Source organism: Phyllostomus discolor, chromosome 7, assembly GCF_004126475.2.
Source record: "Phyllostomus discolor isolate MPI-MPIP mPhyDis1 chromosome 7, mPhyDis1.pri.v3, whole genome shotgun sequence".
Taxonomy (NCBI): Eukaryota; Metazoa; Chordata; class Mammalia; order Chiroptera; family Phyllostomidae; genus Phyllostomus; species Phyllostomus discolor.
Genome location: NC_040909.2, coordinates 107,822,988 through 107,837,960, shown reverse-complemented (window position 1 = coordinate 107,837,960; position 14,973 = coordinate 107,822,988). Strand labels below are relative to the sequence as shown.

General features: G+C 35.9%; 1 protein-coding gene across 1 annotated transcript in view; it reads right to left on the bottom strand.

Moving 5' to 3' along the window:
• DPY19L4 (dpy-19 like 4) overlaps positions 1-14,973 on the bottom strand; it is a 71,565-nt gene that overhangs the window by 55,900 nt on the left and 692 nt on the right. Inside the window, exons 2-3 of the mRNA XM_028533692.2 lie at positions 8,851-8,961; positions 1,537-1,661 (exon numbers count right to left, since the gene is read on the bottom strand). Coding sequence (XP_028389493.1) covers positions 1,537-1,661; positions 8,851-8,961 — 236 coding nt within the window. The remainder of the gene's footprint in view (positions 1-1,536; positions 1,662-8,850; positions 8,962-14,973) is intronic.

Genomic DNA, 14,973 nt, shown 5'->3' with positions numbered 1-14,973 from the left:
GTGTGCCTAAGAATAAAGCAAGTTTCATTCAGGTAGAGAAAAAGGAAGAGGCCAGGGCACAGGCACCGCTGTGAGAGAAGCCAAAGGTATGTGCCTGAGTGGAGGTGGGCCAACTTGAGAGTGACTTGCATCTCGCTCTTTATTTTCAAACCTCTAGTTGTTTCAAATCTCTATGTTGCCTACACACAGAACTGCTCAGAAATGTTTTCCTCCATACTGATCCCAGACACTCCCTGCCTCCTCACCTCCACTTACAGATCTGTGAGGGAAATTAATTTTTGAAAGCTCCCAGATGATTTTATTGTACATTCAGTACTGAGAACTACTAATAGTTAATCTGTATAATATTTTTAAGGAAACAGGATATGCTATAGTATTCAATGATAGCTTTTATTAATACAGGTAATTTTTCAGTTAAATGTTTTGGTTGTACTAGGTAAATCAATGGCTTAAAAACATTAGTCAGCTTGATTACTTGCTCAAAAATAAGAACGGCTAAAATAAGAAAGCAAAACCCTTTAGTGTGAAGTGGTTAAGGCCATGAACTTTGTGTAATACAGATAATATATGATTATGAAGGCAAGTTGAAAACAAACTTATCAAAGGCCAAATGAATTACGAATTATAGTGACTAAAGAGTCTGTGTGGAATATACATGATTTAAAACCAAATATTAAACATACTAACATGAAGCAACATCTTTTTTTGTAAATTTTTATTGACTTTAGAGAGAGGGAGGGGGAAAAGGGGAGAGAGACACATACACACACATCAAATTTGTTGTTCCACTTATTTATGTATTCATTGGTTGAGTTTTGTGTGTGCCCTGATGAAACCCACAACCTTGGCGTATGGGGATGGTGCTCTAACCAACTGAGCTACTGGGTCAGGTCAAGGTATAATAAATACTATTATGCTTACTAATCATCCCCACCGGACCCCACAAAAAGCATTCCAATCATATAATCTAAATATACAGGGTCCAGCAGAAGTAACGCCATTGAGTGAGGTTTTGGTAGGGTACGTGAATGTCTCACAGGAGAGGGACAGCAGTTTGAACATTTCACCTAAAATGCCATATGATGTGCTTGAGTGTGATAATGTTATGTCACTGAATTACATTCTTATAATTTTGTAATAAAAGATTTTTATGTAATAAAAATGGGCGTTATTTGTGCCAGACCGTGTATATTTTGATGTTGAAATTTTCAGATTGTTTCTAAAAACTAAAAAGCCAACTAAACTCCCTATCATTTTGCTGTCACCAAAAGTCCCTGGTAAGTTAATTGCACAAAGGAAAGCACTCTCATAGTTGCTACTCTATGGCCTGAAAATATATCCCATTAAAATTCTCCAAGTTCACACTGTGAGTGTTCTCAAAGTGGTTTTTATATTGCTTTGTTTCTAATGGCTGTAAATGAGAAAGCACTTGTCACACTTACCACACATAGCATCTAGCTCCCTGGAAAGCACATTATTTAAGTTAATATTAAATACTGAAACAACTTCCATATGCTCAGAAGGCTTTCTTCTTACCTGCCTGTTGGAAAACCAGAATTTCCGCTCATGGTATGCTGACAAATAGAGAGCATACATCATACCACTAGTAACTGCAGCAAGACAGCCAATGAAAATCTTTGCAAAGCGATGAAATAATACATCTGAAAAAGCATATTAAAAGTAATCAGATGTAGATGATATTTATATTTACAATCTTCTATTAAAAAAGAAAAAGTAATCAAACGGTGGTATGTAGCCTTGATATGACATGGTGAAAATGGCATTCTAACTCTGTGCTCTTCCCCGCAAACCCATGGCCTGAGTCTAATCCTGGGAAAAACAGCAGACAAAGTCCAGTAGGGGGCCTCCTACCATACACCTGACCAGCACCCCTCAGAACTGTCCAGGTTCTCCAGCTCGAGGAGAGCCTGAGAAGCTGTCACAGCCAAGAGGAGTCTAAGGAGACATGCGAACTGAATGTTATGCAGTGTCCTGAATGAGACCCTGGAACAGGAAAAGGACATGAGGTTAAAGCTAAAGAAATCTGAATAAAATATGGACTTTAGTTTAAAATAATGTATCAATATTGGTTCATTAATTATAACAAATGTACCATACTAATATTAAATAAGAAGAAAAGCTCTGTGTGTGTATGGTGAGGGTGGTAACATGGGAACGCTGTACTATCTGCTCATTTTGTCTATAAATTGAACATGTTTTTAAAATTAAAGTCTATTAATTTTAAAAAGGAGTAAGTGGAATGTACTACCAACTAGCTAAAGAAAAATAGGTTCGTTCAGAATTACTACAGATATTTTTTCCTTATCAAGGAATTTTTTTCCTTATTAAGGAATAATTTACATAGTACAAACTATAGCCACTTAAAATGTACAACTCAGTGACTTGATGATTATGTATTTAAAACATCAAATACAACTGTTATGTATATAGAACAAGTTCTTGATGAAGTGACAAAAAAGATCTGGATCTGGAGATCCAGGACCACAGGAGGATGTGGTCCTGCTATAGTCACCAAGTATAAACACAGGCCGAAGGGCCCAAAGCCCAGTGTTCTGTTACTGAATCACTGAAAGTTTATAAAAATGAACTTGTTGACTTACTAGTTTAGCTAAACTAAAATCTTAGCTATTTTTAAGGCATTATTTTATAAGTGTTAGCTTGCGTAGTACACTAGAGAGAGACATTAAAGACTAGTTAGGTATTACTAAATTATTAATTTTTTCTAAATGCTTGAAAAACTACCCCATACATAAAACATTAGTATTGGTATGATAAAAATTGTTTTAAAATTATTGTTTCCAATAGCATTTGTAAGGTATCTGACCTGGCAGATAGCAAGAGCTCAGTAAAAAAACAGTAAGAAAACTTATTTGTGGTGGCAGTTTGGCAAAAGTTCTTCAAAATTTCTAAACATGGATCTTTTCCTGTTTTTTTTTTCATTAAGTCTCACACAATAGCAAACTATCCTAATTATCAAGTGCTATTAGAAACAATATATTCAACCAAATCTTATACAGACACCCCTGACTTATAAAGTTTCTACTTACAGTTTGACTTTAGAATGGTGCAAAAGTGACATGCATTCAGGAGAAACCACACTGTAAATTTTGAAACTGATGTCCAGCACTAGAGATATGTGGTGCAATACTCTCTCGCAATGCTGGGCAGCGGCAGGGAGCCTCTGCTCCTAGACAGGCACGTGCTCACAAGGGTAAACAACCGATGCTCCACAGTGTGGTGTTAAATGCATTTTCTAGTTACGATATTTTCAACTTATGATGGGTTTAAGGGATATAACCTCATTGTAAGTTGAGAAGCATCTCTGTATAAATGCCTTACTTTAATACTAAATATTTTGTTTCTGAAAGCTTTTGGAAAGAGTAAAAGATGGAGTCAGGTTATCAGTGTTCAACATATGTGCATATATTTTAGAGAAAATAAAGAGCTCTAGGCCCTGCAAATTATGGCCTTAAAAATTATTTTAATTGGAAAACTGAAAAGTAAACAATCTGACTTCTAATTAAGTTATGTTATTCATAAACCATCCTAACTGGTTAATTTCTGTATACCCTAGTACCTTCATTTGTAAAATACTGATCATGAACAAAAAAAGAAAAGAAAAAGGACACTACATAAATATCAATAGCAATAATAAAGGGCTAAGTTAAGTAATATTTAAAGCACAGGAAAAAGCTAAAGACATATTAAGAAAAGATGTAGGATTCAATTTTACAAAATATAAAAGTACATTGAAAAAATATAAGTAATTCATCAAAATTTTAAGAGTAGTTATATCTATTACAATTATTTATTCATTTAAAAAATTTTATTATTGTTCAATTACAGTTGCTCTCCCCTGCCCCACCCATCCCCCCACTCCTCACCCTGTTGTCCATGACCATGGATCCTTTATATATCTTATTCATATATATTTTTTTAGCAAAGGTGTAGTTTATTTTTTTTTAAGATTTTATTTATTCATTTTTAGAGAAAGGGGAAGAGAAGGAGAGAAACATCAATGTGCGGTTGCCTCTCATGCGCCTCCTAGTGGGGACCTGGCCCACAACCCAAGCATGTGCCCTGACTGGGAATCGAACTGGTGACCCTTTGGTTCGCAGCCCCAGCTCAATCCACTGACCTACACCAGCCAGATATTCATGTATTTTTTATTATACTTTTCTCTATTTTCCACATTTTCTATCCTAAATACATTTTTGTAGTCACAATTAAAATATTTCACAGTAGTTATATCTGCATTGTTTAATATTCTTTCTTATCCTGTATTTTTCCAAATGTTTTAAATGATCACTCTATTAGTCAAGCTTTGCTATGAGAAAAAAAAAAGTGACCCTAAACTATCAGTGGCTTACAGAACAAAGGTTTCTTTCTCACTCTCTTTACTTGTGGGTTTCAGGTCAGCTGTAACTTTCCACCCAATTCCAAGACTTCAAATTTGTTGTGCATCTTCTACTTGTAACTTCTTCAGAGTTCCAAACTGGGATCAATCCTTATTTGGGACATGTTGTTGCCATGACAGGGGAAAAGAGGAGAACCAGCAGAATCATACAACGCCTCTCACAGTTTCTGGTCAGAATGGTACACTGCCACTTCCCTTATTCTTTTGGCCCAGACAAATCTCACTGATAAGCCTGACAATGGGGTAGGAAAATATTCTCTACTTCAGAGAGACACTCCAAATCACATGGCAATGGGAAGGAATGTATAAACCACTTTCAGCAAAGGGAGCAATTTTCTGGGAACGATATCACCAGGGTCAGCCTCATTAATCACAAATACTCACTTCCCTCCCAAAGGCAAAAAACATTCACTCCTTAAAAAGGATACTCCCCTAAGAGCCTGCTTCCTGCATGAAGAGAGTTAGGGACTTATACATCCTTTTAAGACCTGAAGAGCTGTGTCTTTTTTCTTCTAGGCTGGCAGTTTTTTGACAGTATGTGTCTCTCAAAAGCTCAGCTGACAATTCTCCTAGATGTTTAGTAACTTGCAGAGGTGTCCAACCTGTGGTCCATGGGCCACATGCAGTCCAGGGTGGGTATGAATGCAGCCCAACACAAAATTGTAAATTTACTTAAAACCGTTTTTTTTGCTCATCAGTTTTCATTAGTGTTTGTGTATTTAATGTGCGGCCCAAGACAACTCTTCTTCCAGTGTGGCCCAGAGACACCAAAAGGTTGGACACCCCCAAAAGAGACATAAAAACAGATGCCCACAAAAAGATTGTATGTTCATAGTGTTTTTCATAATAGATAAGTACTGGGAACTACTCAAATGTTCAAGAAGAGAAGGGATAGGCATTTATAGCATTATGAATGAATCTCAAAATCATTATACAGGTTAACATATTAAGCTAAGTGAAAGAATCCAGACACAAAAGTATACATGTCATATGATTCCATTTATATGAAGTTGTAAACATGCAAAGTTAATCAATATTGAAAAATATCAGAAGAGTGGTTATCTTGGGGGTTACAGAGGAAACCTACTGGAAAAAGATACAAAGGAACTTTCTGGGATAATAGAAATGTTCTATCTTTTTTCAGCTGTATTCAAGTGTCAAAGCTCATTTATTTAATTAAGCACCTAAGATTCTGTGCATTTTATTGTATGTCAATTATAGCTTAATTTTTAAAAATTAAATTACTCACTTTTGCAAAGATAAGAACAATTCTTTTGGCTTTTTACGTATTTGATCCCAGTCAACTTCATATTCCAGTAACTATACCCATAGTTTTTTCTATATATACCTCTCTCAAAATTAACTACAATTATTCCAGTAACTATACCCATAGTTTTTTCTATATATGCTTCTCTCAAAATTAACTACAAAATTTGTATATATGCCTCTCTCAAAATTAACTACATATATTCTGAGTTTATCCAGCTTCTGTGGGACCATACCCTTTGTTCTTTTTCCCTGAGTGCTTTATCCAACTTATTGGAAACTACCTTAATCCATTCGTACTTTTAAATAAACTGTGTGAAAGCTTTGCCCTTGATTTAGTCATTGCACTGGTAATTCATCTTACACAGCCTTTGCTACTCAAAGTATTTCTCAATTTTATTTTTTTACTGGTTGAAAAAGACACACGGTTCTAACTTTGACACTACAAGTTCCCCAATTTTGGATTCTTTAATTTTCCTTTTCATTCCTACTTGCAAATAGGTCAAGTCTGTTCTAAATTCCTCTTTCCTGTGACCAAATGCAGCTGATAACCAAGACTCTAATAACATTCTATCTTGCAATACTACCTGAAATAATAAAAAGTTAGTATCAAGACAACTATTTACAGGAAAGTTTTATAAAATGTTTTGTCACTGCCTAATATGGATTATTATTTTTCCAGCTTCCAAAAAAGTTTTCTCCCTGCTAGTCCCTGAATTAAATCTATAGGTGACCAATTGCCTTTGTCTTATTTGAGAAAACATATACAAATGGGCCTGTATGGGCAGGAAAGAACTTAAGGAAGCTCAACTCCTAATGATGGCATATTCTCCAAAGCCGTCTTCAGACATGTACAATTCAGGAGGACAATGGGAAAGGAAGAACCTCTAGAGAGTGGAGCCACAGAGAATAATAAACTAGGAAGCTGCTCCCAAGGAAAACAACTGGGGCCTAATCAAGAAACATTCCCTACCTCACAGTGAGGAGCCCTCATATTTACCTCGCAGGATTTTGGAACTGGTGTGGACCAGTGGCGGATGTGTGCTCCACTCTTCCTCTTCCTGAATGAAAGGATTTTGGTCATTCGGTCTCTATCCAACAACATGTAATGGGAAACGGCGTGGGCAGTAAAGAATGAACATAGCAGGCCTGCAACTGCTTTGCTAAGAAAGGCCTGCTTGCCCGGGCTGGGTGGCTCAGTTGGTTGGAACATTGTCCCGTACACCAAGAGGCTGCAGGTTCAATCCCTGGCCAGGGCACATACCTAGGTTGCAGGTTTGATCCCTGGTCGGGGCATATACAGGAGGCAACCGATCAATGTTTCTCTCTCTCTTATCTCTCTAAAATCAATGAACATATATATGGGTGAGGATTAAAAAGAAAACAAAAAAAAATTTCTGATTAAAGAGATCACCATAACCTAAAAAAAAAAGAAAGAAAAGAAAGGCCTGCTTGCAGGGTAGGCTGTTGGTTGGCACCTGGCAACTTGGATTTCAGGAGGATTCCCACCACTCTGATAAGAGTGGTTTACTCTCCCTAACTTGTTTGTACAAACAATGGGGTTCATACTACTGCTTTTCTTCTGGGAGGCTATAATTTTGGTATATAGTAGGCGGAAGGTAAATGACCAGCTGCCAATAAAATCCTTGAGCAGAGTCACTAATGAGCTTCCCTGGTAGACAAAACTACCAACACTAAAATTTGAAAAGCTGAAAGAATTAAGCACGCCCTGTGTGTCTCCATTTGGAAAGGAATCTTGGAAACTTGTGCTCAGTTTCTTGCAGACTTCAGCACATAAACCATTACTCCTGCTGATTTCATTTCGAATTTGTTCACTGTAAGAAATCATAGCTGTGGTAATAATCGTCGATATGAATGACTCTATTCTGAGACCTGTGAGTCCTTCAACTAATCTCGGAACCCATGACACAAAATAGATAACTTGCTATTTTACTAGGTCTCTGGATCAGAGTGAGTCATCATGAATCCTGATAGAGATAAGTGACCTTGGGCTTCAAGACTGATATGACTGGATAAGTGTCTTCCTTGGGGGGTGGGGTGGCAAATATTCTTTGTCTGAGAGAAGAAAATATTTATGACCAAAAAGACAGAATATGGTAGATTGCTATTATTCCAAACTATCTGTCCTTCCCTATAAAAGGATTCCTCATCCCTGCCCACTACCTAGTGACTTGCAATGCTTCCCTGTAGTCAGAGTATACTTCTTTATTCCATTTTCTGGACTGATTATATGACTTGCTTGAGCCACTTAAATATGAATACAAGTGTCAGTGTGCTAATTCAGCAGAAACTTTCAGAGACACTGCGTGGCCCTGGCCAGTGCCAATTAGCTCAGTTGGTTGGGGCATTATCTCGATGTGCCAAGGTTATGGGTTCAATCCCCAGTCAAGACACATACAGGAATCAACCAACAAGTGCATGGATGAGTGTGGAACAAGTTGTTTCTCTCTCTCCCACTTCCTCTCTCTATAACGTCAATAAAAACTTTTTTTTTTTAAGTTGAAAAAAAATGTCAAGACTCTCTAGTATATTTAAAATATGCTTTCATTAAAAGAAAAAACACTTGCCCTGGCTGGTGTGGCTCAATGGATTGAGTGCTGGTCCGCAAACCAAAAGGTCTCTGGTTTGATTCCCAGTCAGGGCACATGCCTGGCTTGTGGGCCAGGTCCCTGGTAGGGAGCAAACAAGAGGCAACCACACATTGGTGTTTCTTTCCCTCTCTCCTTCCCTTCTCTTCCCTCTAAAAAGAAATAAATATTTTTAAATAAAGAAAAATTTTTAAAAAACACTTAATTTAAGCACTGCATGACTCTGCCTGCTCTCCTGCTCTTTTCCTTGGCCACAAGAAACACATGTCCTGTGCAGGGGCTGCTCCTTTGTGACATGTAAATCCCTGTCAGCCTACCTGCAGCCACACATGTAACATTAATCAGAAATAAGTATTTGCTGTAAATGAGTGAGATTTAGAGGTTGTTCTACAGGAAACCTTAATGAAAGTTGACTGGTATCACCACATCTTAATTAGAAAAACTTTATACATTTAAAATGATAATAGAAAATATATTACCCAGCATAACTGTATTTTTGCAGTACTATTAAAACTCCATCCAATCAATCTGACTTACATTTTGGAGCTCTTTCAGGAACTGGAGTGTCACCAATTTTCTCTTCTTTGGCAGAGTCTTTATTTTCTGAAGACTTTGGCTTTTTTCTTTGGCGCAGTTCTGTAGCTGGTCCTTAAAATATTTGAAAAGTTATTGCAACATGTATCACATTATAGTCTGTATCCCAAATGATTTACTTTTACTATACTAAGGCAAAAGTCACACAAAGACCTATTAGTACCAAAGATAACTTTTTCCATAATTATTTGAGCACTCGCCACAAAACTATCTTTCCTACAAACCAAAAGACAACACAGGTTCTGCCTCTAGCTGGTGCTTTTGAGTCCTATCGATAAACTAATGAACTCACCTGGCTGGCATAGCTCAATGGATTGAGCGCGGGCTGGGAACCAAAGTGTCCCAAGTTCGATTCCCAGCCAGGGTACATTCCTGGGTTGCAGGCCATAACCCCCAGCAACCACACATTGATGTTTCTCTCTATCTCTCTATATCTCCCTCCCTTCCCTCTCTAAAAATAAATAAATAAAATATTAAAAAAAAAAAACTAATGAACTCTTCTCCTTAGAATTAGTGAAATGACACTAATTTCAAAATATCCCGAAATAAGTAAACTCTTTTCCATGACTGAAAAACAAACTGTTCTATAATAAGTTAGCTTATTATTCCAGTTACCTATAAGTTACATGCATAATTCATGGGTTAACAATTTTTTAAATCAAAATATAATAAAATACATTCATCATATAACAGTATTTTTTATTGACGACACTATTAGTGCCCCCCCATTGCCCCTCCCTTTGATCCCTTCCACTCAGCTCCCACCCCCAGCCTTCATCACATTGTTGTCAGTGTTCATGGGCTATGCATATGTGCATGCACGTTCTCTGGCTAATGTCTTCCAGTCCCCCCCCCCACCATCCTCCGCTCTGAAATCTGTCAGTCTGTTCCATGTATCCATGCCTCTGGTTTTATTTTGTTTATCAGTTTATTTTGTTCGTTAGATTCCACACTATACTAGGGCAAGGGAAACAAAGGAAAAAAATTTAAAAATGGGACACATTCACCTAAAAAGCTATGCACAGCAAAAGAAACCATCAGCAAAATGAAAATGGAACCCAAAGTATGGGAGAACATATTTGTCAATGATACATCTGATAAGGGGTTAATTACCAAAATATATAAAGAACTTATATGGGGTGTGGGGGGTAAGGAGGTGGAAGAATCAAGCAAAAAAAGAATAAGAACTCTTGGCCATGGACAACAGTATAGTGACTGTGGGGGGTAGGGTTGGGTAGAGGTAGAACAGGGTAAAGAAGGGGGAAAAATGGTAATGGAACAAAATACACAAAAAAATGAACTATTAAAAAAAAAGTTTAACACAACTCAACGCCAGGAATACAAATAGCCCAATTTAAAAATAGGCAAAGTGCCCTGGCCAGTGTGGCTCAGTTGTTTAGAGGATCATCCCATACACCAAAAGGTTGGGGGTTGGATTCCCGGTCAGGGCACATGCCTGGGCTGTGGTTGGATCCCCAGTGAGGGCACGTACAAAAGAAAAACCCATAGATATTTCTCTCTCACGTCAAGGTTTTTTTCTCTCTCTCCCTTCCCCTCTCCCTAAAATCAATAAGCACATCTTCAGGTGAGGATTTAAAAAATGGGCAAAGGACCGAATAGACACTTCTCCAAAGAGGACATACAAATGGCCAAAAGACATATGAAAAAAATGAACGTCACTAATCATCAGAGAGATGCACATTAAAACTACGATATCACCTTACCCCTGCCAGAATGGCTATGATCAATAAATTAACAACCAACAAGTGTTGGTGAGGATGTGGAGAAAAGGGGACCCTAGTGCATTGAGGAACACCATTCAGAAAGAATATATACATTGCTATATTTATAGCAGCATTATTTACAATAGCCAAGATCTGGAAACAGCCCAAGTGCCCATCAGTAGATGAATAGATAAAAAAGATGTGGTACATTTATACAATGGAATACTACACAACTCTAACAAAGAAGGAACTCTTACCCTTTGCAACAGCATGGATGACATGGAGATTATGCTAAGCAAAATAAACCAGTCAGAGGAACACAAATACCATATGATCTCACTCATATACTTCACTTTTTTAATAATCCTGAAAGTTCTGCAGAATTTTGCACTACTGTGGTGTCATTGTCATTCAATAGTCTTATAGGTCTAAGTATGAGAAAGTAGGCTGAACCCTGACCAGTATGGCTCAGATGGTTGGGTATCAATCCCACAAAGTGAAAGGTCACCAGTTCCACTCCCAGTCAGGGCACATGGCTGGGGTCGGGTTATGGGTTCAGTCCCTGGATGGAGTGTGTACAAAAGGTAACTAATCAGTGTTTCTCCCCCTCTTCCTCCGTCTCTAAAAATAAATAATTAAAAAAAAAAAAAACAGGCTGAACCTATAAATATCCCTGTATTTGGGAAATCACAGAAAATTTCCCAATATTATACTATCTACCCTTGATATATCCAATACAAAAAATGCAATGCAGAAACTACTTTCAAGCCAGTGAACTAAATTCCACATTAGACAGGAATTTACAATATTCAATGTAACTGATTTTCCTCCTTAGAATTCTCTTATGGGGTAGACTTTGCTGTTATGCGGTTATAGTGTCCTGTCAAATTTATAAGGTGGTACAAGAATTATCTCCTTCTTGGAGAAATAAAGGAGAGTTTTTTGGTTCAGTGATGACTTTAGGCTATGAAATATGAACCTAAGAGGAGTCAAAAAAGGAAAAAGTGAATTAGCTACTGTTGCTAATTAAATGGATTGTTCTCTAACTTGACTGTAGAAAATGAATAAAATAAATGCACTTTAAAATAGTGTCAAAGTAAATTTATGTTTGCCACAACATCTTTAAATGCTGGCATAGTGAAAAAAACTACTGTATATTTTGTGGATTAAGTTTGACTAGTCTAATTTTTAACAATTTCTATATTATTGTTTATCGTGTAGTCACATTAAGTAACAATTTTCTAAATACATTAGAAAATTACATTAGCAGAAAAGCCATACTGTGAATTTTGAGTTTTTCTGCATACAAATCTGAGTCAAAAAATTAATATTATATTCCTTCTTCATGATGCCCCTTTAATTTTGTCCTTGTTGGGGTTAAAGCAAAAATTAGAAGTGGTCAACAAGAATGAAGATTTATGTAAAGACAAATAAAGTCTTCAGATGCAAGTTATTGTTTTTAATTTTATTTAGCAAGCATACAAGGAAAAAATAACCACAAGAAGTTTACTTAGTTGTTACACATGCATGTTAAATACATTAATAGTATTAGAGTTAAAATATTTAATTGGATAATTCCAGGAATCAAGTGAACAGATACATTGAGATAGTTCACAAATGAATGTGACCAATGTGTTAGGTAGGTCTTTTTTATTAGACAGAGTCTAAAAGCACACATTTAACATAAAGATAAATTGGGAAGGGGGTATTCACATAAAAAAGTGTTCTTTACAGAAAGCTATCATTTTCCTCTTTAAATAAATTCTTTAAAAAATAAATCACCTTACAGGGACTTTAATAAGGTGCTCTCTGTGCACATAAATGGATTTTTATTTGTAAAAGTACAGTTTATACAAAATTTTTTCAATTTCCAAAATAATTTATGAAATAAATCTTAACAGTCATCTCTCAAGAATCTATATTAATAATAATAAAGAGCATACAAATAAATATACTATAAAGGATCTATAATGCTTTATTTTCTATATCTAAAATGCCATACATTTTAGTATATTATTTAATAAGTTTTCCAAGGGGAAAAACATTACCATATGAAATGCATGCACGCATATAAAGACATGCCAATTTCAATGACATTAAGTTGTAGGAACAAAAAGTACAACTTGGGAAATACAGCATTCATTTTAGCCAATCTCTTCAACCTGGTCCCTAAAACTAATTACATTGCCTGTCACCAAGTAACAAATATGATTAGATGCCACTTGTACCTTGTTTTCTTTATATTGACCTCATAACTTAATAATTGATAAGCAAAGCCAAGACTCCGTAAGTGGATAACAAAGGCTAATGCAGTGGAAAAACTAGATTATTAATTCTGATAGAAAAGCTCTAGCTTTTCTATTGGAAAATTCTATAGAATTCAAGTTTCCTTTAACTATTTTATATTTTTAGCATGGGAAAAAAAAAAGTCAAACTAAATGAAAATGACAACATAGCCACAAAAATAACTTGCCACAATTCTGGTCCAGTGGTCTTCCCATGAGACAGCAGGGCTACAAAGAGGCTTGCAAATGCCTACCCAGTTTATACATAGCAACTTCCAAGTGCAGTTGCTCTATTCAAGGTTGTCACTTCTTTCTTTGCTCTAATATTTCTTTCAGGAAGCATATACACACTGACTCTCTATACCATTAAGGAAGACATTTTGGGGGGAGATAAGATTCCTAAACAGTATTTACTTAGAGAAAACTGGGACAATGAAAAGGATCCACGTGAACATTAATAAGCAAAAAGGGATTTAGAGAACACGCAGAAACAAGTAAAATTAGTCTAATTTTAATACAGTGAATACAAGATAACATGTTTTGGAACAAAAGTATCAAATAAATGTAAAACATTCAGAATGCCTGGCACACAGACACGCTTGCTATAAATATCATTACTAGAATTATTGTAATAGCTGGGAATTTAATTATTCATTCTTCACCATTATATCCCTGTACCTACCATAGCAGGGATGCAAATATTTATGGAACTTTAAAATGTGTTGAATAAAACTATATTTTAAATAAACTGCAATCAATTATGTTTCATATAAGATATACTTAATTGCTTTGAAATATTTGTAATTAAACAACCAAAAATCATTTTTCACTTTATATCACACAAGTAAATTTCACAAAATGGTACTTTTTTTTAACTGATTCTACATCATATCTATTAGGTATAACTATAATGTCCTAAAACAATTATTTTATATGACATATAATACTAAAGACTTTTAGTACCCCATATTAATGTTTTTAGGCTTTAACTTAGCAATTTTTAACCTTTTCATCTCATGGTACACATGAACTAATTACTAAAATTCTGCAACACCAAAAAGTATAAGATTTTGCCAGTCCTACAAAAAAATTAAGTATAATTTTGACCCATGCATGCTGGACAGCTAATGTTGTGTTGACTGTTGTCATTTTTTTATTTGACAATCTAAGGAAAAAGAGGTCAGTGCTCCTGACTAAATAGTCAAGTATTGCATATTTTAAAAATTCTTGCAGCACACTGGTTGAAAATCACTGCTTTAACTTAAGCATGGAAGTATTCACGGAAACACACATGCTAGCTTCTCAACCTACCCCCACAGATTTGCAATTAGTTAGAAAAAGAAAAAAAATTAAGAAATGTTTTAAATAATATACTGCAACCAAAGTTAAAAGCAAGGCAACAAATGGAACTACACTCTTCCTTACCAATCGCATACAGTTTTGTTTTTGAAGCTGCTTTTGGGTAGAGGTTCTTAAATTTAGATCAGTTTTAACACTGAAAACTCAAGGGAAAGGCAAATGTGAAGCCAGTGTGAGCATAGGGACCGGACAGCTGTCACAGAGCGGCAAACACTGCTTACAATCAACTTTTTAAAATTTGCTTTCCACTAAATTTTTCTGGCTATGAAACAAACGAAATTTAATTTCAGAATATCACATGAATATAAAAGAGAGACAAGGCATCTGATTATTTCACTCACTCCTTGCACTCTTGGTTCAATGAGGCTTAAATCTAAATACAGCATATTCAAAACTACATTCAATAGGGTAGTCATATCTTCCACCAAAATGAAAACTGCTCAGTCAAGTGACACCATCATATATACCTGTTCCTGAAACTAGTACAGGTATCATGAAGTTATTATGCATGCATGCTTCCAATAATAGCTATCACTAAGTTCCTTCCAATGCCCCATTTTTCTCTCATACCTATTATTTTGCATGAGTATATAGTACTTAAAGAATTAATTTCTTTACCCAGTGGGGGCATGGAAAGCTTTCTCCACCTCATCCACTTCCACACTAAAAACACTCCTGGTCTCCTAATCCCCAACTAC